Source organism: Felis catus, chromosome B2 (genome assembly GCF_018350175.1).
Source record: "Felis catus isolate Fca126 chromosome B2, F.catus_Fca126_mat1.0, whole genome shotgun sequence".
Taxonomy (NCBI): domain Eukaryota; kingdom Metazoa; phylum Chordata; class Mammalia; order Carnivora; family Felidae; genus Felis; species Felis catus.
This window is the reverse complement of record NC_058372.1, coordinates 42,032,935-42,056,610: the sequence shown is the minus strand read 5'-3', so window position 1 is coordinate 42,056,610 and position 23,676 is coordinate 42,032,935. Positions and strand designations below refer to the sequence as shown.

General features: G+C 54.7%; 1 protein-coding gene across 5 annotated transcripts; it reads right to left on the bottom strand.

The window, feature by feature from the left end:
• Positions 1-1,347: 1,347 nt before the first annotated feature.
• Positions 1,348-19,377, bottom strand: CAPN11 (calpain 11). 5 transcript variants are annotated; one of them, XM_019830649.3, is made up of 22 exons: positions 19,301-19,377; positions 12,832-13,085; positions 12,384-12,453; positions 10,461-10,579; positions 9,511-9,644; positions 9,158-9,326; positions 7,839-7,922; positions 7,647-7,732; positions 7,333-7,407; positions 7,016-7,176; positions 6,705-6,874; positions 4,881-4,892; positions 4,333-4,544; positions 4,002-4,041; positions 3,835-3,903; positions 3,695-3,752; positions 3,493-3,557; positions 3,150-3,218; positions 2,621-2,699; positions 2,482-2,524; positions 1,879-1,937; positions 1,348-1,788 (listed from the first exon to the last, which is right to left on the bottom strand). In XM_019830649.3, exons 1-22 carry the CDS (start codon positions 19,329-19,331, stop codon positions 1,508-1,510), a joined length of 2,340 nt encoding a protein of 779 aa, XP_019686208.3. In that variant the 5' UTR covers positions 19,332-19,377; the 3' UTR covers positions 1,348-1,507. The 5 variants fall into 5 exon arrangements, with proteins under 5 accessions (XP_019686208.3, XP_044913544.1, XP_019686210.3 ...); XM_045057609.1 differs by having other exon boundaries at positions 12,832-13,082; positions 19,301-19,364; XM_019830651.3 differs by lacking the exon at positions 19,301-19,377 and adding an exon at positions 17,665-17,707.
• Between the last annotated feature and the right edge of the window lie 4,299 nt (positions 19,378-23,676).

The window sequence follows — 23,676 nt, the reverse complement described above, 5'->3', positions numbered from 1 at the left end:
CGTCTTGCCGGGCTTCCCAGAACCCAGTGGGACTGCCCAGGGCCTCTCAAAAGCTCAAAGGACCTGCTCGTTTTGGGGCTTCCCCGAACGATCCCTGCCCTGCCCCCCAGGAACCTTAGAGAGCAGCTCTGTGGAAAAAAGGAGGCAGAAAGTGGTGTGGAGGAACTACTGGTCTTTAAGAGGCTCTTCAAGAGAGTGTGACTTTCTCTTAGACAAGACTTGCAGGGGGCAGGAGGAGGAAGAGGGAGGTGGCTAGCGGAAATGATTCCTGGGAAGAGCGGGGGGGGGGGGGGGGGGGGGGGCGGCAGAGGAGGGAGAGGGCGGCTTACTTAGTTTAGTCTTTGAGGCCACAAAGGAGACAGGCGGCAGGGGGGATTGGAAATCCAGCCCCCCACTAAGCATAAGAGGGGTGGGTGGGTGTCGTGCAAATGGAAGGAAGCCACCGCGGACCACTGCTGTAGGAGGGAACTTGAAATCAGCCACCAGCCGGGAAGACAGGACGAAAGGGCACACAGACACAAGAAGGATCTAGACGCATGTAAGGTGGACAGGTCCCTAAGCTAAAGGGATTTGGAGGCTGCCTCTGTCCAAGAGGTTAAAGAGCTCACATGCACAGGCCCGGGTGTCCAGCCCAGAGAGACCAGAGGGGAAGCCAGGGAAAGATCTGGAAGGATGGGCGATGTGCAGCTGAGGGGCTGCTGCAGATGGTCTGGACTTCTCGCTGCAGCAAGAGGCTGGAGACTGGGGGAGAGGGCACCTGGGGCAGAGACTCCAAGGTCAAGAACAGGTCAAGGGTCCCTTGATCCTTCCTGTGAGGGCAGTGGCTCGGCAGTAACAAGTGTCTAACGACACAAATGATTTGAATCAGAGCACGTTTCACGCAGGAAGGAGCTCATCTGTTGCCACAATCTTCACCCCTCCCTGCCTCGCACCCAGGAGGGTCACTTCACTTCCGTGACCGGCTGGCTCACGTGGGTGCCAGATTTTTGGCCTTTGAGACACCTGCAATGCCACCTTCGGAGACCCCAGGTTGGGGGAGCGGACGAGAGAGGAGGCTGGCGTCCCAAGGGCCCCTAACTTTGCCCAATGCCCTCTCCTCAGATGCTGCTCCTTGGTTCCACGTCTGTACGGGTCCTCGGGGAGGGACTGTTGTGCCTTTAGCGTCTCTGGTACTGCCCATAAATGTCAACAGCGCCCTCTAGTTTTTGTAACAGTCACACATGCCTCCCTGGAAGTAGGGGTGAGATCCCTCTAACTGAGAGCTCCTGGAGCCCCTCTTTGGTGCTGGGGAAGTGACTCCCACCCCTGCCAGAATTTTCTCGGCATAGAAGCACGGAGACACAGAAGCCAGTGGCAATGGCTGTTTATTATAACAATGCCCCCAAGTGAGGGAGAGAAGGGAGGGCCCAAGCCTGGAGAGGTAGGCAGCGGGTACGTGTGAGCAGGAAAGTGTGGAGAGCCTCCACAGCCACTGGGGAAGTGGCACTTAATCTTCAGTAGAATATACTCAGAGAGGGAGAGAGACTGGGGGAAATCCAGCCACCAGCAGCTGGCTGGGGAAAAAGAGAAACACTTTGGGCTGGGGGGTGGGGGGGGGGTGGGCAATGGACGGCCTGGTGCTGGAGTAAGGGGCCCAGGTGCCACTACCTGGAGCCCATTCCATTGGCAGGGAATGCAGAGCCGAGAGCAGTACGGAGTGCCCTGCCCCTGAGCCCGGGGCCCCGCAGTGGTGGTGGTGGGAGCCGGGCTCTTGGGGCTCCCCTATCCCCACATGGTTGTCTGCAGCCACTGTGGGGAGGAGAGAAGCAGATCCAAGGACGGCAGGCAGGGTGGGGCAGGATGGCTGGGGGAGCAGAGGGCAGGGGGAGCCGTGAGTACCTGGTTCAGATTCAAGCGAATATAGCCAGTGTTCTTGGGGTCCATGGATAGAAAGTATGCTGTTTGGGAGAGGAGGCAAGGGAAGGGGTTTGAGAGCCGAGTCTGGGGTCTGCAAGACCCAATCCCAAAGAAGCAGGAGGTCAGATAGGGCATCAGAAGCTGTCCCTTGCTGCCTCCAGGCTAACCCTCAGCCCAGGAAGGAATTAATGATAACAACTCCAAGCCTCGCCATGAGCCACACACAGAGGGTCGCCATGCATGAAACTCATATGTTCTGTGGCTCCGTCCTATGAGGGCAATACTGTTACTGCCCACATTTTATAGATGAGGACAGAGGACGGAGGCACAGAGAGATAAAGCGACTTGCCCGAGGCACACAGCCAACAAGTGGTGGGGCTGGGATTTGAACCCAGATCATCTGTGCCCTAAAGAGGGGGATGGTTTGGGAGCAGGGCTCCTCATGTGGGCGTGTGGGAGGCGGCCAGTGGTCCCCGACCCACGGTGGGGAGCGGGCAGATGACTGACTCACTGAACATGGCCTTGAGCCTCAGGAAGCAGCTGATGAAGCTGTCAAAATCCACGATCATGTTATCGTTTGCATACCTGGCCACCAGCACCTGCATCACCTTGTTATTCAGCTTGATGCCTGGGAGAGAGAGGAGTGCGGAGGGGGAGTCCAGCCCCCTGGCCACCGCGTCCTCCCTCGCTGCCCCCAGACCCTCTCCCCTGACCCCCTGCTAACCTGCTTTCTCAATTGCCAAGCGCATCTCATAGGAGTTCAAGCTGCCTGAGTTGTCCTCGTCACACTCTCGGAAGATGTCCTGAAGGGATTGGCAGAGGGGGTGTGCATAGCACGGTGGTGGAAATAATGAAATACTTCAGTATAGTTAACCCACAAGGACTACCCAAGACCCCAGCGCTGCCTACTCTGGCCCCCGCCCTGAGCGCCCAATATTCCTGTCATCTAGTGACTGTAGGGGGCCTCTGGCAAGGGGAGGGGGCTAAGACCGGAGTCAGGGGTCTGAAAGACCCACTCCCAACTGGGCCCTCTGCACCAGTCCTTTAAACTGGTGATGCCTGGACTATACTGGTTGTTAATCTGACTAGCTAATGCACCAACACTCCAACAGATCCTGTCCTCTGTGTGTGTGTGTGTGTGTGTGTGTGTGTAGTCAGGGGCTCCAGGTTCTAGCATCGTCCTTACTAATCCCCATCACTCTTGAGGACCTCCCTTTCTCCCCGCCATAAACTGCCCCTTCAGTGTTCTTTACCGTCCACTTCTTGATTTTTTTCCACAGGATCTGGAACTCCAGAAGCCCCAGCTTGCCAGAGCCATCTTTCTGGGGAGGGGGTGGTAGTCAAGGATGCCAGAAGAGGGAGTGAAGAGGGCATCTTGGGGCCAGGGAAGCAGAGGGGCTCGCTGAGTGGGAGACATGAGACCCGGGGATCTTGTGTGGTCGCTATGGTAACAGCCAGAAACACTGGCATCTTTTGCTACCTCAGAACCTAATCCCCAGCAGGAAGGAGGGCATGACTGGCCAGAGCGATGGTCACCGGGGGGGCCAGGCATGGGGGTAGGGGTGAGGGGTGGGAGAGCACTGGTCAAGAAGATACATCCATGAGGTTGACCATACAGCGGCACACATCCAGGCCGAAGCCCTGGGTCCTGAAGTTTCTGACTGTGAGGGAGGGAAGGGGCAGGAAGAGAGAAGGAGTTGAGTGGGGCATCGCAGGGGATGCCGGGAGCGGCCCAGGGGGGGTGCACGCTGCGGGAGAAGGGTTGTGAGTGGCAGGGTGGGGGGGGTGGGAGACTCACGTTTGGTGACCACCTTGTTGAGCAGCTTCTGTAGCTCATACACGCCTATCTCCTTGTCCTAGGAAGGGCGACCATAAACCCCAGCTCTGGCACGTTCCCCCCATCCACCTGCTTTGGGTGCCCAGCCCTCGGCCTCGTACCTCTCCTCCTGCCACTATCCCAAACAAATGTATGAAGTCCTGGTCTACGTCATTCTCACAGAACTTCTCCTGGAGGGAAAGGAGTGGGAAAGGGACCCAGTCAAGAAAGTTCCTTCACATTCCTCAGATGCTTCCTCTGGTCCCTGGACCCCACAGCCCCCCCTCACCTCCTGGAGTAGCTCAGCACAGTTGGCTTCATCCAGTTCCCTGCGCGCAAAAGTGAAGGAAGGTTCGTGGTTATGCGGGATCAGGGAGACAGGGAATTTAGTGGGGTGCTTGTGGGGAGATCATGTCGTGTATCTGAAGCAGCGTGGAACAGGTTCCATGGGATCTGGGTTCTGATTCTGGCTTGCTACTGAGACTCCCCTTCCGTGTGCCTCAGTTTCCCTGACTTAAACTAGCGACAGAGTTGGGGAGGACCAGATGACGGCCCCCTGAGCTTGACATCCTACAGCTCTTGGGCAGGTGGTCTTGGAGCGGTGAGGTAGGGCTCCTCACCAGGACTCGCTGTGCTTTTCTGTGAAGACCCGTAGCAGGAAGTCGGCATCTCTGTGTGGCTCAAAGGTGGAGGGAATGATGACATATTCTCCCGGAGGCAGCCGGAGATGACTGCTCACCTCCCGCGAGTTAGTGAAGATCTCCGAGAAGCCATGGTCCTGATACTTTATGAAGAAGTCCTTCTTCAAGCGAGTATCCTGGATGTTCTGAAACTATATGTGCCTTGGAGGTGGGTACAGGGCTGGCATGTGAGTATAGGCAGAGAGAGGGACCCCAAAAGTGAAGCTTACTTGGGCAAGTCTCCGGGGGAGGCATTGCCACAAACTGACCAGTCCTGGATACCACCCAGCTGGCAGGTAACCAAAGTATCCCCTGCCCGACTCCCTACTCCTTGATCTCCTGCCCTGACTCCCATCCGGGGCCCCAACGCAGTAGAATCCTAACCCAGTAGCCCTGAGAGCCCTTGGCTGAATTCTACCCCTTGCCCATCCACATGCAGCCAGAGGTGGGGCAGTGCCTGCCCAGAATCAAGCCCATGTCTTCTGTACCTCCTTTGGGACCTAGGAAGAGAAGAGAGAGGAAGGCCAAACGTCCCAGGATGGTGAAAGGGCTCAGGCCTGTAGAAGTCAGGCAGTGTGTGTGTGTGTGTGTGTGTGTGTGCACGTGTGCACATGTGTGTGTGTTGGGGGTGTTACAGCGGGACACTGGTGGGGGGGGGCATGGGTTCTGACAGCCAAAAGTCCTAACGTTAACATTAATAATCCCTCGGTTTTGGACAACAAAGCATAGTTTACACAAAGTTTTGCCAGGGGGAGGTTTTTACCCCTGCAGGTTAAGGATAGGAAACCGAATCCCAAGAGGTGAGGTAACGTGCCCAATTTCACACTGCTAAAAAGTGAAAGAGGATGAAAGTTGAGGAGAGCATTTTCCAGAACACGAGCGTTTTCCATGGAACACTTGTATCCTGCAGTAGTTAACAGGTGATTATTGAAACTGGCCATTGAACACAAATATGTTTGTAAAAAAGTGAGTTAAACCAAGATAAGTAGGTTGTAAGGGATCCTGGGTAGCTCAGTCAGTTGAATGCCCGGCTCCTGATTTCGGCTGAGGTCACGATCTCACGGTTCGTGAGTTCGAGCCCCACATTGGGCTCTGCGCTGGCAGCACGGGGCTTGCTTGGGATTCTCTATCTCCTGTCTCTCTCTCTCTCTCTCTCTCTGTCCCTCCCCTGCTGTCTCTCTGTCTCAAAAATAAATAAAATAAACAAAAAAGATTAAGTGGGTTGTTGCCCCGTAGGGATGACAAAAACCCATAGCTGATGCCCTGTAGAGTCCCAGGTGGGAGGTAGAGTATATACCTTTCCTGAAGGACCACAGCTAACCTTGGAAATATATATATTTTTTAAATGTCTTGAGTGTTTCTTTATTCTTTAGAGAGAGAGAGAGAGAGAGAGTGAACGGGGAAGGGGCAGAGAGAGAAGGAGACACAGAATCTGAAGCAGGCTCCAGGCTCCGAGCCATCAGCACAGAGCCCGATGCAGGGCTCAAACTCATGAACTACAAGATCATGACCTGAGCTCAATTCAGACGCTTAACCGACCGAGCCACCAGGCACCCCTAACCTTGGAAATATCTTCAGGCATGTCTGGTGTCTGTTAACCTGGTGGGCTCCCAGCCTAGGAGGAGGGCAAGGCTTGTGTCTCTCTCTTTTTTTTTTTTTTAAGATGAAGTATCTTATAATTTTTAAAATGTTTTTATTTATTTTTGAGACAGAGAGAGACAGAGCATAAGCAGGAGAGGGACACACAGAATCCAAAGGAGGCTCCAGGCTCTGAGCTGTCAGCACAGAGCCCAATGCGGGGCTCGAACTCGTGAACTGTGAGATCGTGACCTGAGCCCAAGTCGGACGCCCAACCGACTGAGCCGCCCAGGCGACCCTTGAGTCTCTTTTTGTTCACTATTGGACCAGTGGAGATTGGACTGGTGGCTGGCATACAGTAGGTGCTCCATAACTATTCGAACAAGTTGTCATTTATAGGATTTCGCAAAGCACAATTTCAGAAATGTGGTCAGGGATATCTCTTGGCTGCTGGAGTCAACGCTCTGGGTGGTGTGTCTGGGCGGGTGTGTGTGTGTGTGGGGGGGGACACCTGGGGACAATGTGAAGTCTCAGAACATCTGGGAATCAGGACATAATCTGCTTCTGAGCCTTGGGTGTGTGAGCTTGGGCAAGTAACCTCACCTCCCTGGCGCTCTGTCTCCTTCCTCTTCTTGGAAGGCGTTACTATTCATTAAGGCCTCTGGCAGGGTCTTGAAGGGGGTGAGGCCAGGAGAGGGAGCAAGAGTGGCTGGGGGAGGTGTTGGAGCACCCACCGCGTAGATGACAAATCCAATGGTCTGCAGCTGGGCTCCGAGGGGCCGTGCCCGTCGCCAGTTCTTCTGCATCAGGGCCACCAGGCAGGTGCAGACAACTTCGTCGTCCTCTGGGTCGTCGTCCCCCTCCGGGAGAGAGATCCTGAACTGGGGGTTGGTCCAGAATGTGTCTGTGGACGAAGCAGGTCAGCATGGCTCTGCCCTTCCCGGGGTGGACCGGCTTCCCGGCCACACGCCTGCCTCCTCGGCGGGGCCTCGTGGGATCTGCCGGTCCCCTGACCCCTTCGCGGACCCCGAATCCCCTCACCCACCGGGGTGGTTCCTGCAGCCCCCCGCAGTGCTGCCCCGCCGCCAGCTGCCCTCGCAGAAGGTGGTGTGCCAACAGCCCCCGTCGTCCCAGGAGAGCGTGTCAGGCGTCAGGTTGCAGATCTCCAGGAGCGTGAAGTTGTCCAGGAAGTCTTGGTAGGACATCCTGTGGTGGAGGGCGCGACGGCTAGAGCCTGTGGCACCGTCACACCCGGAGGCTCCCCCTCAGAGCCTCCCCATCAAAGGCAAGGGTGGGAGGGCGGCAGAGGAGATGAAGGGACGGGCGTGGGGGCAGAAGGAAGCCCACCCAAGCTGCACTGACCAGAACTCCCCATCCTCCCTCTTCTGAAGCAGCTGTTTCTGGGTTTCTGGGGCCACTTTGTCCCACTCGCTGGCACTGGATCAGAGACAGGAGGTGGAAGGAGAAAGGCAGGGCTCAGAAGGTATTTTGTTCCTCCCCAAGGCATTCCCTCCCCGCTGAACTCCGGCCGCTGGGGGTCCTGAGTTAGAGGGAAAGACACTAGTGGGGAGGGGCTGGTCCTGGGACGCCAGCGGGTCCATCTGTGACACTGCCTGGCTCGTGGGCCGGCCGTGCGCTCTGCCCCTCACCTGACGGTGCTGCTCAGGGACACCTACTTGTCACTCCAGGCTCCATTCCACTCGATCCGGCCCCAGGGATTCCGGACCCGAATCAGGGTTTCCGTCCTGCCTCTGTAGAAGACCTGGCGGAAAGGGTGTGGTGGCAGGGGTGTGGCTGAAGGTCCCGGGGCAGGAGGGACTGTCCTCCTTGTTCTGTGTCTCCAGGTAGGGTGCCCTTGGCAGACTCACATCATGGAGGCCGGTCACGGAGTAGGCGTGCCCTTTCACTAGCATCCTCTGGGTCATGGCCTCCAACTCACTGTCGCTGGTGACCTACAGAACAGAGAGGAAAGAAAGGAATTCAGGATCCGGTCAGATGCACCAGGGCACCCGAAGAGATGTGAGCACTCTTGGGGTCCAGGGTTTTTTTTTAAGTTTATTTATTTTGAGAGAGAGAGAGAGAGAGAGAGAGAGAGAGAGGCAGAGGGAAGGAGAGAGAGAATCCCAAGCAGACTCCATGCTGTCAGTGCAAAGCCGGATTCAAAACTCCATCCCATGAACCGTGAGATCACGACCTGAGCCAAAATCCAGAGACAGACGCTTAACCGACTGAGCCACCTAGGTGCCCCCTGGATGGCGCAGTGGGTTAAGCGTCCAACTTCGGCTCAGGTCATGATCTCGCGGTTCCCGAGTGCGAGCCCCGCGTCGGGCTCTGTGCTGACAGCTCGGAGCCTGGAGCCTGCTTCCGATTCTGTGTCTCCCTCTCTCTGCCCCTCCCTTGCTTGCACTCTGTTTCTGTCTCTGTCTCTCAAATATAAATAAACATTTAAAAAATCTGTCATTTCAAGCCTGTCATGTGAATGGATTCGTACAGTATGGAACTATCTCGGTTTTCCTCATGCAGCATAATTCCCTTGGGATTCACCCAAGTAGTTGCATGTATTGGTAGTTCATTTCCTCTTACCGCCGAGTTATATCCCATGGCCTCTGGGCACCGCAGTTTAACTATTCACTCCGTGAAGGACGTCTAGACTGTTCCCAGTTCCTGGCTACTATGAACAAAGCCGCTATGAACATTTGTGTGCCGGCTTTCATGTGCTTGTAAGTCTTCGTTTCTCGGGGTTACATGCCCAGAGTGCAAAGGCAGGGTCGTACGGTTCCACCCCGGGCTCATTTATTTCTTTGAATAAATGTTTGCTGGGTGTCTGTTGCATATGCCAGGCAGCATCCTAAGTCCCAGGATCCGGCAGTCAATGAGACAGGTGACTGCCACCACGGAATACGAAACTGTCGGGAGAAGATAGGCTGGGAACAACTATATTGATAAGTAAGACCATTTCAGATCACAATACATTGTGGGGGGAGAATAAAAACAAAGTAGAAAGCAAAGGGAGGTAGGAGCAGCTGGTTTAGAGTGGGAGGTAGGGAAGAGAGGCCTGAGGAAGGGGCATTTGAACTGAAATGTGAATGAGAAGGGGCTAGTCGCACAGCTACCTGGGGGAAAGAACCATCTGGGTGAAAGCAACCGCAGGTACAAAGGCCCTGAGGCAGGACCCAGTATGGCTTACTTCGATGCAGCAGCCCATGAGGGAGGATCGCTCTATGGCCTTCCTAAGAATCCTCAGCAGGTTCCGAGGGGGCTTCTGGAGTTGGAGGCTATAGGTCACGCCCCCTGTGAAGTCTTCAAAGCCCTCTACTGTGTTGCCCCCCGACAGAGCTTCATAGGACCCATTCAGCCTGTGGGCACAGAGAGGGCACTTTTATGCTCTGGGTTAGAGATGCCAGCTTGGACACGAGAGGGTGTGGTGAGGGCAGGAAGGGATGCCCTGACCTCCATCTGCCTTTTCCCCTGAGTCAGCTGCCCCCATAGCTGCCCGATGTCGGGCAGGCTTGGAGGCAAGCCCAGGCTTGGGGCACTCACTTGGCATATGCCTTCTCCAGCAGGGCACTCCAGAACTCAGCGCGCTCAGCCGAGTGCACGAACACCAGCTTGCCATTCTTTGTGGGCAGCCGGTCATCCACCACCACGTCCATCCATTGTCCAAACTGCCAAATCTGTGGGCAGCAAGGTGGACCTCAGTGGGGCTTAAGACACGTGTGTGCCCCCGGCCATCCTACAAGCACATGCGTGTGGACAGGCACACACCCTCACACCCACCCCACCCCCGCTGCCGTATATGAGAACTGTGTTACACGAGCACCTCCTGGTGGCCAGGATCAGTGACACGCCAGTGTCAGAGAGCCCACTCCCCAGAAGGGCTGAAAAGTGAGTGAAAAGCTATGAAAAGCCTGAAGGTCACCCCAAGCCTCATCTCCAGTTTCTGCCTTGGGCCCCAGAGGGACCCCACCCACATTTTGACCTTGGCTGGGCTTTAGGATTTTAAATTTGGAATTAAAAAAATTCTTGTGATTCTCAGAAATAGTTTGCGACACGGGCAATGTGTCCACATGTCGCTAAGTTTAAAGAGCAGATTACCAAAACTATGTGACAGCGACTCCCAGTGTCATACACACGCACACACATTCACACACACGCGTGTTTCTACCAACAGGAAGAGACAGAGAGGGAGAGGGAGAGAAGCAGGAGGAGGGCCACCACCAACAGATCATTATTATTATTTTCTTTGAGGGCTTTAAAAAATTAGCTTACGTGATTTCTTTAGTGACCAGATATTTCTCGGATAATTAGACAAAAACCCACCCTAATAAATGTCATTTTTCAAAAAGAAAAAAATGTAACTTCAAAGCAAATATAATTCTTCTTCTTCCTCCCTACCCGCTTTGTCCCTGTCTCTGCCACACACACACACACACACACACACACACACACACACACCACAAAACAACTCTGGCTTTCAAATCATCCTTCACCTGAAAATGGAAAATGCCTGCATAGTTTTTCTTGAAGCTCTGCCCCTTGGGTACCACACGGTACAGCAGTTTGGGGCAGGTGGTGAGGGAACCAATGGCAGCCAGCAGCCAGCAGTCCCCTGGAAAGACAGGAAGGGGGTTGCCTCTCCTGTACTCCCAGGAACTGACTCCGTGGCCCCCTCCCTTAGCCCTGTCACTAAGAAGTGTTCAGGAAGGAATCTAGTAGGGAGGAACAGGGCTGAAAGAACAGGCTCTGGGGGGAGGTGAGCCTCTTTACCTTCTGTATTACAGAAGAGATTCACAAATTAGAGCTGGATGCTTTTGTTTTCAGATTTGGGGAGGAGGTATTTGGTTTTCGTCTTGCTTCTCATTCTGGGATCTACTTTCTTTGGGAAAGAGCCAGTTTTCTACCCCCTTCCCCCCCTGCCCCCGAACAAATCCAGTCACCTTTCCCCATGCCCTGCACCCTTCTACGCCATGATTACATTAGTGTAGCAATCAAGACATCTCTCCCTGATATCAGTCACGTAACACCAGACACCCCAGGGTCTTAGTCTGTAGCCCAGCTAGGTCCCCGGGGCTAGGCATTGATGGGGCACAGGGGCAGTAACTCTGGTTTGAGGTCACCCATCGAGTTCTCTCTCCTGGGTATCTCAGATGTCCTGGGGTGGCCGTGGGGCAGGGTGGTAGCCTGAGTGAGTGTCCTGGGCCAGGCTGAGGCTGAGGGGCTCTAGGAAAGCTACTGCGATGACCAATGGCTTCCTAGTTGCCTGGGGTACCCTTAGTGGGAGGCAGAGGGTGGGAAAAGGAGGGGTAAGGACACTCCAATCCTCCATTGCCAAAAGGACACCTAAATAGGGAGAAGCCAGGTCACTTCCTGTGGCCCAGTAAGCCACGGTGACAGACACGGGGTCTGAGGTCTCCTTGGTTTCTGCCCTGCCTACAACTTGCCCTTTTCTCTGCCACAAATATGACAGAACTCAGCCCCAGAGGAAGCCCATGCTGGTCTGATCCCTGAAAATGCGATGAAGGGTTTGGAGGAATCCTTCCTCAAGGAGGAAGATATCCCTTGGGGTTGTCATGGGAGCCCATGGGAGAGGGGGCTGAAGAGCCTAGTGCTCCTTTACTTAATACGTCAGACTAAGGAAGTTCTGGAACCAGCACTGGCTTACAAATATGTCCACAAGCTCTTTGACAATCCTCTCAGGAGGTGGAGTCTAATTCCCTTCCCTTGAGTGTGGGCCACATTTTGTGCTTGCTTCTAACAAATGGAATGTGGTGGAGGTGACCGCGTGTGTTCTCCTGAGACTAGGCAGGAAAAGGCATGATGGCTTCCTCTTTGTTCTCTCCCTTATATCATTCTGTCTGGGGAAATCCGTTACCATGTTGTGTGGACCCTCAAGCGGCCCTATGGAGAAGCCTACGTGGAAGGGAACTGAGGCCTCCTGGCCCGTGAGTGCGCCATCTTGGAAGTGGATCCTTCAGCTCGCGTGAAACCTTCAGGTGAGCACAGCTCTGCCTGACATCTTGACTGCAGCCTCAGGAGAGACTCTGAGCCAGACCCACTGACCTATGCTTCTTCCAAATCACTAACCCACAAACACGGAGATGATAGATATTTGTCGTTGCCCGGGGCAGTTTATTGTGTAGCAATGGGTGACTAGTATACCACCCAGCTTACTCCCAGACCCAGCTAGCAGCAGGAGGGGCTGGGATCAGACCCGGGGGGCGGGTAACAGGAAGAACATACTTGACAGTCTCATCCTCTCCACAGAAACAGAGGGGCAGGGAAGCAGGAGAGGTTGTCTGAATCTAGGAGTCCCAGCTTCCCATCCTCAAAAGACACTCTGGCACTCCCCCCACCTCAGCCTTCTTCCCTGATTCACCCCCTCCCCCCGACCGGCTTTTTTGCTCCTCACTCACCAAGTACACCCTGGCAGATGTCTGTTGGACTGATCCCATTCATAATGAAATGAGGGTTGCTTGTGATTTCCTGCAGTAAAGGAATAAAGGTCTTAGAGGGTCCAGGACGTGCCCCGCCCCCCTCCCCGGAACCTCCATCTCGCCATTCCCGGGTCATGATGCCCACCTCCAAGTTCTAGGGGAAAACAGGGTGCAGGAGGGCACCAGACCAGTTTGACGTAGTTGTCGGATGTGATAGCAAAGGTCAGTGAGTGACTTTCCCAGGGGTTATCTGAGAAGTTTTGCTTAAGCATGTCCAGAACTGTCTCCAGCCCTGACGGAGGTGGAGACTAGTTCCAGGGCCAGGATTGGGGAGGTTGGGAGATTGGAAATTTCAAAGCGACTGGGACATTGTTACAAACGGCCCTCCACCCCGAAGATGAGTCATGCCTTCCCTCCCAGTACCCACACTGGGCCTCTGCCAGGAGATGTTCTGCACGCTTTTGGAGTTGGGACCCAGATCCTTGAAGCCCAGGGACCTGGGTTCGGCAGGGAAAAAGGAGTCCTCGAACAGCTCCCCCTTCCTCAGACAGGTTGCTTGCAGGTCCTCAAAGCTCTGGTTATGGAAGTTCTGGGCGTTGTGGTGTTGGCCCATGCCCTTGGCTTTGAGTCGGCAGTGGGTGATGTGAGCCGCCATTCCCTGATTGGTGAAAACCGCCTCCGCTTAATAATGAAAAGACAAACAACCCAATTAAAAAATGGACAAGGGATCTGGACAGATTTCTTTTTGAAGATATGACCAACACTCTTATGAAAAATTGCTCAACACCACTGGTCGCCAATGACAAATGCAAATCAAGGCCACAGTGATACACCCCTTCGCACCAGCTAGGATGACTATAATAAAGAAGACTGATAATAACAAGGGTCGGCAAAGATGTGGAGAAGTTGGAACCTTCATACTTTGCTGGTGGAAATTTGAAAGGGTGCTGCCACTTTGGAAAATGGCCTGGCTCTCCCTCTAACAGTTAAACATAGAGTTATTACCGTATGGCCCAGCAGTTCCACCTCTAGGCATATACCTGAGAGAAAGGAAGATATATGTCCGTACAAAAACTTGGACACAAATGTTCATTGCATTATTCACAATAGCCAACAAGTGGGAGGAGACCCCAAATGTCCAGCAGCTGATCAATGGGCACAAAAAATGAGAAACAGACATCCAACGGAATATCATTCGTACAAGGATATCGTTCAAAAAGAAATGAAGTTCTCATCCATGCTACGACATGGATGTAGGTGAAAGAAGGCAGTCACAAAGGGCCACCTATTGTATGATTGATTTATATAAAATGCCCCAAAGAGGCCAATCTACATAGAGATAGAGAGTAGTAGAAGGATGTGGTCTGAGTCAAACAGAGCCCCGTTGGTGCCAGGGCAGGGGAGGAGTGCATAGTGAGGAAAAGAAGGGGCAGCTACAGGGAAGGGCAGGAGGGTTCTGGGGTGTCTAGAGGTGAGACCCAGATTGAGCACACAGAGGGCTGAGTTGCACAGAGGCAAGAGCAGGGGGTCTTGGCTATTCGTCCTCCCTTGTTGACAGACAAGGAGAAGAGTTACAATTGCAGAGCTAAGAGTGCCGAGTGCCTGCTCTGTGCCAGGCACACCAGCCCCGAGAAAGATCCATGCAATACCCTTAATTACTGGAAGAGGAAGCAGGGACCTGGAGGTCAAGGAATTTGCCCAAGGTCACGGGGGGAGGGCTGGGCATGGGTCTAAGTCTGACTGCAGACCCCAAACGAGGCCCGTGACCTTTTTCTTTTTTTTTTTTTAATAAAAAAATTTTTTTTAACATTTATATATTTTTGAGAGAGAGAGAGAGAGAGAGAGAGAGAGAGAGAGAGACAGAGCCCAAGTAGGAGAGGGGCAGAGAGAGACAGAGGCACAGAATCCAAAGCAGGCGCCAAGCTCTGAGCTGAGCTTGAATCCATGAGCTGTGAGATCATGACCTGAATCAAAGTCAGATGCTTAACCGACTCAGCCACCCAGGCGCCCTGACCCATGACCGTGACCTTTTCCTGATGCTACCTCCTAGACGGAGGCGCCTCTCCTCAGAGGGAAGTCCTGTGGAATTAGCACGATCTTCCCATCTTCACCAACTAAGGGGATCACGGGCCACTTGTGGCTAAATTTATCTGAGGCCTCTTTACTCTTCACGCTACCCCAACCGAGCCAACCCATTCCCCTGTCCCACATCAGCGTCTCCTTGGGACTTCTCTAGGTCCGGTAACACTCCTATTGTCTCCCCCTGGAGCCTGACAAACCCAAACCAGGCTGCCACCTAGAGGCCCAGAGCCTTCCTGTACAGGCAGCCCCTGTTTCTCAGCTGTACCAGATGGTTCTTGCCTCTGTGCCTCCGCCCGGGGTCATTCCTGATCCCACGCACACACCTGGTCCACTGGGGACAGTCCTGCTCAGTCTTCCAGTCCCTGCTCAATGCCATCTCCTTGGGGAAGCCCTCCCCTAACGTGCCCAGGCAGAGTGTGGGGCCGCCGTCACGTCTAACGTTTTCCTTTGTTGTGACACCCGTCACTGCCTGCCTGCTGAGTTGACTTGTCTGTGAGCTCTCAAGGGTGGACATGGGGGCTCCTCTGTCTACTATTAGGTTCCATCTGTCTCTTGGGGCGCCTGCATGGCTCAGGCAGGTAAGCATCTGACTCTTGACATCGTCTCAGGTGATGATCTCGCGGTTCATGGGTTCGAGCCCCATACTGGGCTCTATGCTGGAGCCTACTTGGGATTCTTTCTCTCCCTCTCTCTCTGCCCGCCCCCCCATGCACTCACTCTCTCTCCTCTCTCAAACTAAGTGAATAAACTTAAAAAATAAAATACAATGAACTCCATCTGTCTCATAGAGCACCTGGCCCCAGCAGGGGCTCAGAAATGCTTTCAGTGGATGAATGAATGAATGAATGAATGCCTTGCATTGCACTGTAGTGATTTTTCATCTATGTTTGCAAATCTATGTTTTCTCTCTCCTGCCCTGACCCCCAGCTCCCTGTCCCTCTTTGGTCCCTGACATACTATACACTTTATTTATTATTTGTCTCCCTCACTAGAATGAAAGCTTCGGAGAGCAGAGGTTTTTGTCGTTTGTTTGCTGCTGCATTGGGCACATAGTAGGTGCTCGATAGATGTTTTGAATGATGTTCCCCAGTGCTCCTAGAAGGGAGGAGCATCTTAGTTTCTCCCTGTGAAGGGATAGATGGTCATGTGGCTCGTCCCTGGGACCCTCCACTCCATTAGGGAGAATCCCCCCAAAGAGCTGACCCCAGAGCAGGTGCCTGGTAAATGGAGGGACCTGCAGACTCCCACCCACCACTGCCACGGGCCATGCCTGGGCTGGGGACAAAAAAGAGCTCACCCCAGCCTAGGGAAGACAGAGCGTTGGTGCAGGCGATGAGCAAAGTCCCTGACCACAGCATAAAGGCTTCTCTGGGGTCCCCCTCTGGGTTCCCTGGGGCCTGGAATTTCCTGGCCCCCACTGAGAAAAGTCCATTGGCTGTAAGGATTAGAATGAGTTTGCTGAGGGGCGCCTGGGTGGTGCAGTCGGTTAAGCGTCCGACTTCAGCCAGGTCACGATCTCGCAGTCCGTGAGTTCGAGCCCCGCGTCAGGCTCTGGGCTGATGGCTCGGAGCCTGGAGCCTGTTTCCGATTCTGTGTCCCCCTCTCTCTCTGCCCCTCCCCCGTTCATGCTCTGTCTCTCTCTGTCCTAAAAATAAATAAACGTTGAAAAGAAAAATTAAAAAAGAATGAGTTTGCTGAATAGAGACTTGGGACCCTGTCTTTTGCTTCTTCCACAGAGCCTATGATTTGTGACGAGAAGATACTAGGATTCTCCCCCAGGTGTAAAAGTAACTAGCACCAGGGCGCCTGGGTGGCTCAGTTGGCTGAGCGTCCGACTCTTGATATCGGCTTGGGTCTTGATCTCGGGGTCGTGAGTTCAAGCCCCGCACTGGGCCCCAGAGCCTACTTAAAAACAAAAAAAGTAACTAGCACTTACAGAGCAGTTATAAAAATAATAGTTAACAGTGTTTGGGGACTCAGTGCGTACCTGGCATGGTTCTAAATGCTTTACCTGCATTACTTCAGGGAATCCTCACAACGCTGTTGGCTGGGTTTATTATTATTACGTCTCCCTGCTACAGGGGGGAGAACCAAGGCCCAGAGAGGTTGAACTTCCTCAAGGCTGGATACCTGGTGGGCAGCAGAGCCAGTGAGGGTCACACCTAGGCAGGCTGGTCCATGCTCCTACCCATCACTCGAGGCTTAGGCTTCCTCCACTTTCCCACAGCCTCTAGGCGGTCTTTGTGAAGTCACCTCCCTTTAGGCAGCTGATTCCTCTTTTGCAGCCCTGGGCTGCCCCATACCAGAGTGGATAGCTGTGTGACCTCGGGCACGCTGCTTTATGTCTCTGAGCCTTGGTTTTCTCATCTCTCTAAAGAGGCCGTCACATCCTACCTTGCAGGGTGTTTCAGGATTAAATGATGCAACAGACACGAAAAAGGCTGGCGTTCACGAGGCGCTCAGAAATTGTGGGTTGCCTTCTCGCTGACCCGGCTGGGTAGCTAGTATTTATGGAGTTCCTCCTGGGATCATATAGCACCCCTCCTCCCTCCCAGGACTCAGTGATCATAAGGATGCAGGAACACTTGTACTCTACATGTTGGGATCTTCTGTGAGCCTGTCTGTCTCTGCTGCTCCATTTGCGCTCCTTGAAGCAAACTGTAGCTCGTCTCAGCCACATCTTTGGAGCATGTATTCTGTGCCGGGCACCGAGGAGTCAGAAGCGAACCCACCCCTGCATGGAGCTCTGAGAGGACCCTCCTCCGACTATCCTCCTTCAAGTTCAGCTTCATGGGCCACAGAGGCAGGGAGAAGGTGCCAGGGAGAGAGGCCACCAGGTCGGGTGGGATAATTGGGAGGTTCTCGGGGAGAGTGCCCCCTTTTCCCTCCTCTGAGCTCACTCCACTCCCCTAAGGTAGGGTGAATAAAGGGGTGTGTTGGGGACGCAGGGGAAGAAGTGGCTAATTTCTTTGCTCAAAGAGCAGGGGAAAGACTTAGAGGGAGGCCTGTGGTGGGGGGACCAATCTTGGGGGATGAAGAAGGGGTCCAGATGAAGAGGGTCCAAAGAGGCAGGCGGCAGAACATCCCTGAGGGGGACCCTCAAGGGGACACGCCCCTTCCCCGGGGGAGGCCCTGGTCCGCAGAGGTACAGGAATGGTACGAGCCCATCAGCGCCTACCTGGGGAGTACAGCATGCTGGTGGCTAGCGTGATGCTTGACAGTTGAAGGTTCTAGGTGGGGAGGGGGAGGGGGAGGGGGAGGGGGAGGGGAACCCCACCCCCACCCAGAACGCTTCCAATTGCAGTGGGAGTCCCAGGGCAGTGGCATCCCTGGCCACTTACCCAGTGTCGTCAGCAGGGCAGGAACGACTAGGCCCATCTGACCTACATCTAACTTAGAGCCTGCCTGGAGGCCTTGGGGCAGTGGTCCTCAACCTGCGAGATAGTGCCCCAGGGACCACTTAGCAATGTCTAGAGTCATTTTTGGCTGTCATAACTGGGGACCAGGTGGGTGCTACAGGCATCCGGAGGGGAGAGGCCGGCGATGCTGCTAAGCGTCCCGTAGTGCTCAGGGTGAGAGACCGGGGGTGAGTGAATGGCCCGAGGTCATTCAGACAGTGAGGTGAACCGCTCTGTGCCCTTCCACTACGAGGTCGCCTTAGGTCGACTGACTTGGCTGCCCCCCGGCAGTGAATGCACTGGGCTCCCCTGCGGGTCTAGAAGGACCACAGGAGGTGCTGGTGTCCAAGAACACTGGAGAACCCCAGGGGGCAGGCCAAGGCTGTGATCATGCCCTCCGATCATCACCCAGCCTGAGAAGTCGCTCCCCACCATTCTGTCGCCGGCTTCACTTCCTGTGTACCAAGTCTCCCGGGTCTGAGCGTGTTACTCAGCTGGCTGGCGGGGAGACTTACACAGACACACACTCCACCACAGTCGTCACCAAAAACGTCTCCAGAGCGGGTGACAGACTCGAGCCCTGACGGGTGGGCTAGGGGCGTGGGCAAGCTGAGACACAGACAGACAGATAAGCCTGGTAGTGGGAAAGACAGACAGATGGCCAGAGCAACGCAGTAAAACAAGGCATGAAGGGATAGGAAGCTCTCTGGCCCAGGGGTGTCTAGACTTCTCAGGGCACTTTGGAAGAGTGAAGACTGGGTTTGGTCTTCTCCTAGGGCTAGCCCTACGCCTCCCGGAGTCAGGCAGACGGTGAGGGCTGGGGAAGCCAGGATCTAGGGTGCCCTGTATAGCAGAAGCCAGCTACCCTCCTAGGCTGGGTGAGGTGCAGCGCTTGGCCCTTCTGCCGGCTGGGATTGGCTGCCTTCCACCCTGCAGAACAGCCTAGCTCTGCCCAGCACCTCTCTCCCCAGTGCTGTCTCCCTCAGGCCCTGAGGTCAGGTCCCCAGGCCTGCCTACGGAGTCCTGCTCCTGTAGCCTTCTCACGGTCTGGTCTTTCTGGATCAAGAGGCCAGGTTTTCTGGGATGGGGAGGGGTTCTCTCTGTTCCCTGAGGTTTATTTTTCTAATGGCCTCTGGGGCTTCCCTCATACAAGCCTTTCTCACAGATAGCTGTGACAGTGGGGTGTCTGGTCCCTCTCGGCTCCTTGACTCCAACCTTTCAGTGGAGACAGGAAGAAGGGGGCCTGTGGGTCTGGCCATCAGTGGACCGTCTGGGGGAGAGGCTCATCTGCTCCTAGGGAGCCTCCAGTCCGATGGGAGAGTCACCCACTAGGGGACATGGCCTCTTCCCTGGTGGGGGGCAGGGAGGCCCTGGTCTGTAGAGGTACAGGAATGGTTCAAGCCCATCAACGCCTACCTGGGGAGTACGGCATGCTGGTGGCTATCATGGTGCTTGACAGTTGAAGGTTCTGGGTGGGGAGGGGGAGGGGAACCCCCACCCCCACCTAGAACTCTCCAAGTGCAGTGGGGGCCCCGGGGCAGTGGCACGTTTTAATAGCTACCTTCCTCTTCTGTCCTCCTTCCCACTGTCCCTCATAGCTGGCATGGTCAGTAACCTAGCCGCTTTCGACCTGCCTGGGCCCTACCCGCCGCCCAGAGGGTCATCTTCCTGTGGAGACAGGAGTCCCAGCACCCCTACCCCGGTGGCACCTCCACCACGCTGGCTGTCCTCACTGTACTGTCCAATCAGGACAAGTCTGAGTCCCTCTCCTCCAGCCCAAGCCTTCCAGGAAGGGGTTGGCCCTGACACCCCAACTTGACCTTTGTATCCTGAAAACCTCTTCATTTCCGAAAGGCAACTTCCCACCGACATGGCACTCTCCCTGTGTCTTTGGGTCTTCACAAGGCATTCTGTGTCTCCTTCTCATACAGACACTGGTTGCAGTGGATTAGGGACCTACCCTATTCTAGCGTGACTTCATCTTAACTGTTTACTTCTGCAATGACCATATTTCCAAATAAGATCACATGCTGAGGTACTGACTGGGGGGGGTTAGGATTTGAACACGTCTTTGGGGGGACGCAATTCAACCCATAACACTCTCCTTGGCATGGTTAGGCCACTGGCCTGGCTGTCATGTCTATCCAGGGGAAAGAGTGAGCTCTTTGACATGAGAAACCTTCCCTATAGTATAGTCTTTCCAAGAGTGTATGACCGTTGAGGACAGGGACTGTCCAGTCGTCCCTGTGTCCCCCCGCCCTGCATGGTGGAGTGCTGACTACAGAGCAAGTGCTCAGGCCGCTGAATGGAATCATAGAGTCCTGTTCCAAGCCGACCTCGGACAAGTCTTCCCCACCCCCCTTTCTGGATCTCTCAACTTCCTCATCTATAAGAACATTAATTACAGTTAATTAAGTTCTTATTATGTGCCAAATGCTGGGCTAAGAACTTTCCGCTTGTTTAATCCTTAAAACAGCTCAAGGACGTTATCATTATCCTCACATTACAGATGAGGAAAGTGAGGGCCAGAGGTGACATAATAAGAAATACACACTTGGTCTCTGCCCCTGGTTCCTGGGACAGGACTCCTGAATCCCCTGGAGTTTTGTGAGTGACAACAGCGTCTTTTGTTCTAATGAGGTCACTCCTGGAGATCTCCTGGATAGCCTCAGGATGGGGGCTGATGGCCAGAAAAACCAAGCCATGATTAGAAACCTGGAACTTTCAGCCCTACTCCTCATTCTCCAGGGAGGGGAGAGGGGCTGGAGATTGACTTAATCATCAATCAGGCCCAATCTGGAGGAAGCCTCCAGAAACATTCCTAAATATGGGGTTTAGAGAGCTTCTGGGTTGGTGACCACATTTACGTGCTGGGAGGGTGGGGCACCCCAACTCCACAGGGACAGAAGCTCTTATGCTTGGGACCTTTCTGATCTCACCTTAGGTACCTCCTCAACCAGCCACTCACTGGTGTCCTATAATATATCCTTTTACAAGAAACTGATAAATGTGTCTCCCTGAGTTCTGCTGAGCTGTCGTAGTAAATGATAAGATTTTTTAAAAAGCTTCTTTATTTGGGGGGGGGGGGGGCGGGGCAGGGAGAGAGAATCCCAAGCAGGCTCCGCCCTGTCAGCCTGGAGCCCTGTGTGGGGTTTGAGCTCACATACGGTGAGATCATGACTTGAAGTCGGACACTTAGCCAACTGAGCCACCCAGGAGCCCCCGTCATAGCAAATGATAAAACCTGAGGAAGGGCTATAAATCCTGATGTATAGGCAGTCGGGCGGAAGCACAGGTGACAACCTGGGCACCTGATGCTAGCTCCAGGTAGACGGCGTCATAACTGAACGGAATTGTGGGACACCCAGCTGGTGCCTGGATAGTTGGGGAGTCGGTTGATGTGGGCAGAGCCCCCTTCCTTCTTTTGGTGTCAGAGCATTTCGTGTGTGAGGACAACAGGAGCTCTCCTGTTCAAGAGGCACGATACAACTCGCCCAGCGTCACTCAGCCGGTAAGTGGCTGAGCTGGGACTTGAACCTAAATCCTCAGCTCTTGCCCATTATCTTCTGCCGGCCCCAGCTGGAAAGGGAGGGAGGAGAGGCGGACTCTGGGGCTCCCTGTGGCCTCCTTCCGTGACTCCACCGTCGCACCTCGAGGATCCTTTGCGGCACCCAGGGCGAAGCCGGACCCTCAACCCCGGTTCAGGAAATGTTTGTCAAATGAGCATGTTGTGATTTCCCTCTCTGACCTGGGTTCTGCCTGTGAGGAGGCACCAGAGGCAGGGGCTGGGTGGTTGCGGGCATCTTCCTGTATTACAGTCTCCCACCTCGGGGCCGTGCTCGCCCCAGGACCTGTGTTCAGTTTGCTGTTTCGGCATCATCTGGAGTTTCACAACTGGCAACACTTGAACCTGGCTTTGGGCTTCGTGAGGTGGGGTTAGGGGAGAAGACCCTGTAAGGTGGGGTTAGGGGAGACCCCGCCTCGAGGGAAGCCAGGCAGGTGAGGAATTTGGGGGTCTAGGCTGAGGTCTGTCCCAGGCCACACTGAGCAGCTAACGGGGTTTTCCAGGCAAAGTGGTGCTGTGCCTGCCCACCTGTACAGAGAACACGCTTCGGGGGAGCCGAGGGGCCTTCGTGAACCAAGGTGCTTGGTTCAAAACCTCTCTTGGCTACTTAAAGCACCCCCCTAGGGCCCCCTCTCAATCAACACCAGTGGTCCTTCCCCCGTGACCCAAAACACACCTGGTTTCTTCCTTCCTCTGTTTTGTTCCAAAGAACAGATCAGAACCTGTGGGACCTTCACAGGACCCCAGGCGTCCAGCCCCAGAATGCTTCCCTGCTTGCCTACAGCCTCTGCCAGTGAGTCCTTACCTGGACCCCGACCCCTCCCCGTCTGTTCACTGCCCCTTAACCCAGTTCCCCAGCCTTCCTTCGCCTTCTGGACTTTTCTGTCTGACCTGATGAAGGGCCGCCCCACTGCCCACCGCCATCCCCAGCCTCCCAACACATGCTGGGAGTGTTTCTGGTTTAATCCAATGACCCTGGGGAAGGGCATCTGGTACCACGCTGGCCATTTTGGCCTTAAGAGTTGTGGGTTCTTGTCATTCCTCCTCTTTGGGTGTCAACCTTCTTGGCTGAACAGTAAAAAGTTTGAATAGGCAAGATAGTCCTGATCTGGGGCTCTCATACCACCCTAAGATTTTTTTCACCCTTGTCCTAGCACCCCTGCACCCAAAGTCACGTTAGCAGGAGCAAGGGACATGAGCGCCGTGTGCCCCAGGCCCCTCAACTCTGAATTTGGGATAGGGCTTCTCGACTCAGTCAACTCAGAGAAGCTGGTCAGAAGGGTGCCGGACCTAGTGAGTGCTCAGATCTGTCTCTGGCCTGCCCGCCGGGCCGTGGGCTTCTACAATCAGCCTTGCTGCTCTGTCGCCAGCACCCAGCTCAGGGTCTGGAGCACAGGAGTACTCGAGGGGGTTTCATGGAGGGATCAGGGGCTGCTGTCTGAGGCCTCAGAGGCCTGCTGCGCGTGCTCCCTGCTTGAAATTCACAGCCAGTTTCAGCCCACCTACCAGCCGGCGCTCTGCTCCCCAGCCCTGGGACTCTGGGGACCCTACCTGGAGGTCCACACTTCACAAGACTGTGCATTTGCCGTACATGTGAGGGCTGAGGCCTGGGCCGAGCTGCTCACGGCGGTCCCCCCAGGGAACACTGGCCTTCCAAGCAGGGGACATCTGTCTGTAGCCTGGGAGTGGGTGGGCCCCACACCGTGTGCCTCCTGCCCCCTGCCAGTGCCTGGGCAATCTTTCACGGGCTTTTTGCTTTGTTTGCTATCCCTGCTGTTGGTCGTTTCTGGTCGACTATCCGTAAGCCTTTGTGGTATTTGCTTTTTCTCTTCCTCTGCCTGGTCCCCTGGGGTCTTTCCTCTTCTCTCCTCTGGGAGTTCCTTGACTCACTTTCTTTTCGGGGTCCTGCTGATGGGTGGTGGGTAACGGATGGGTTGGATGTTCAGGGCCATTGGGGTCACTTGGTCATACTCCTTGGTTTTATCGACAAGCAAATAGGTTCAGAGAGGAGAGGCGGCTTTCCGAGGGTCGCGCAGCACGTTAGTGACAGAACCAGGACTGGAGTTCTCGGTTCTCCAGGAGCCAGGAGACCCGTTGCACACGCAATGTACGTTGCATGCGACCATGTGGCTGGGTGGGCCTCTCGGGGGTGGGCTAGAGTGGCCATAGGAAATTTCTTACAAAAAGTGGATTACTGGGGCGCCTGGGTGGCTCAGTTGGTCAAGCA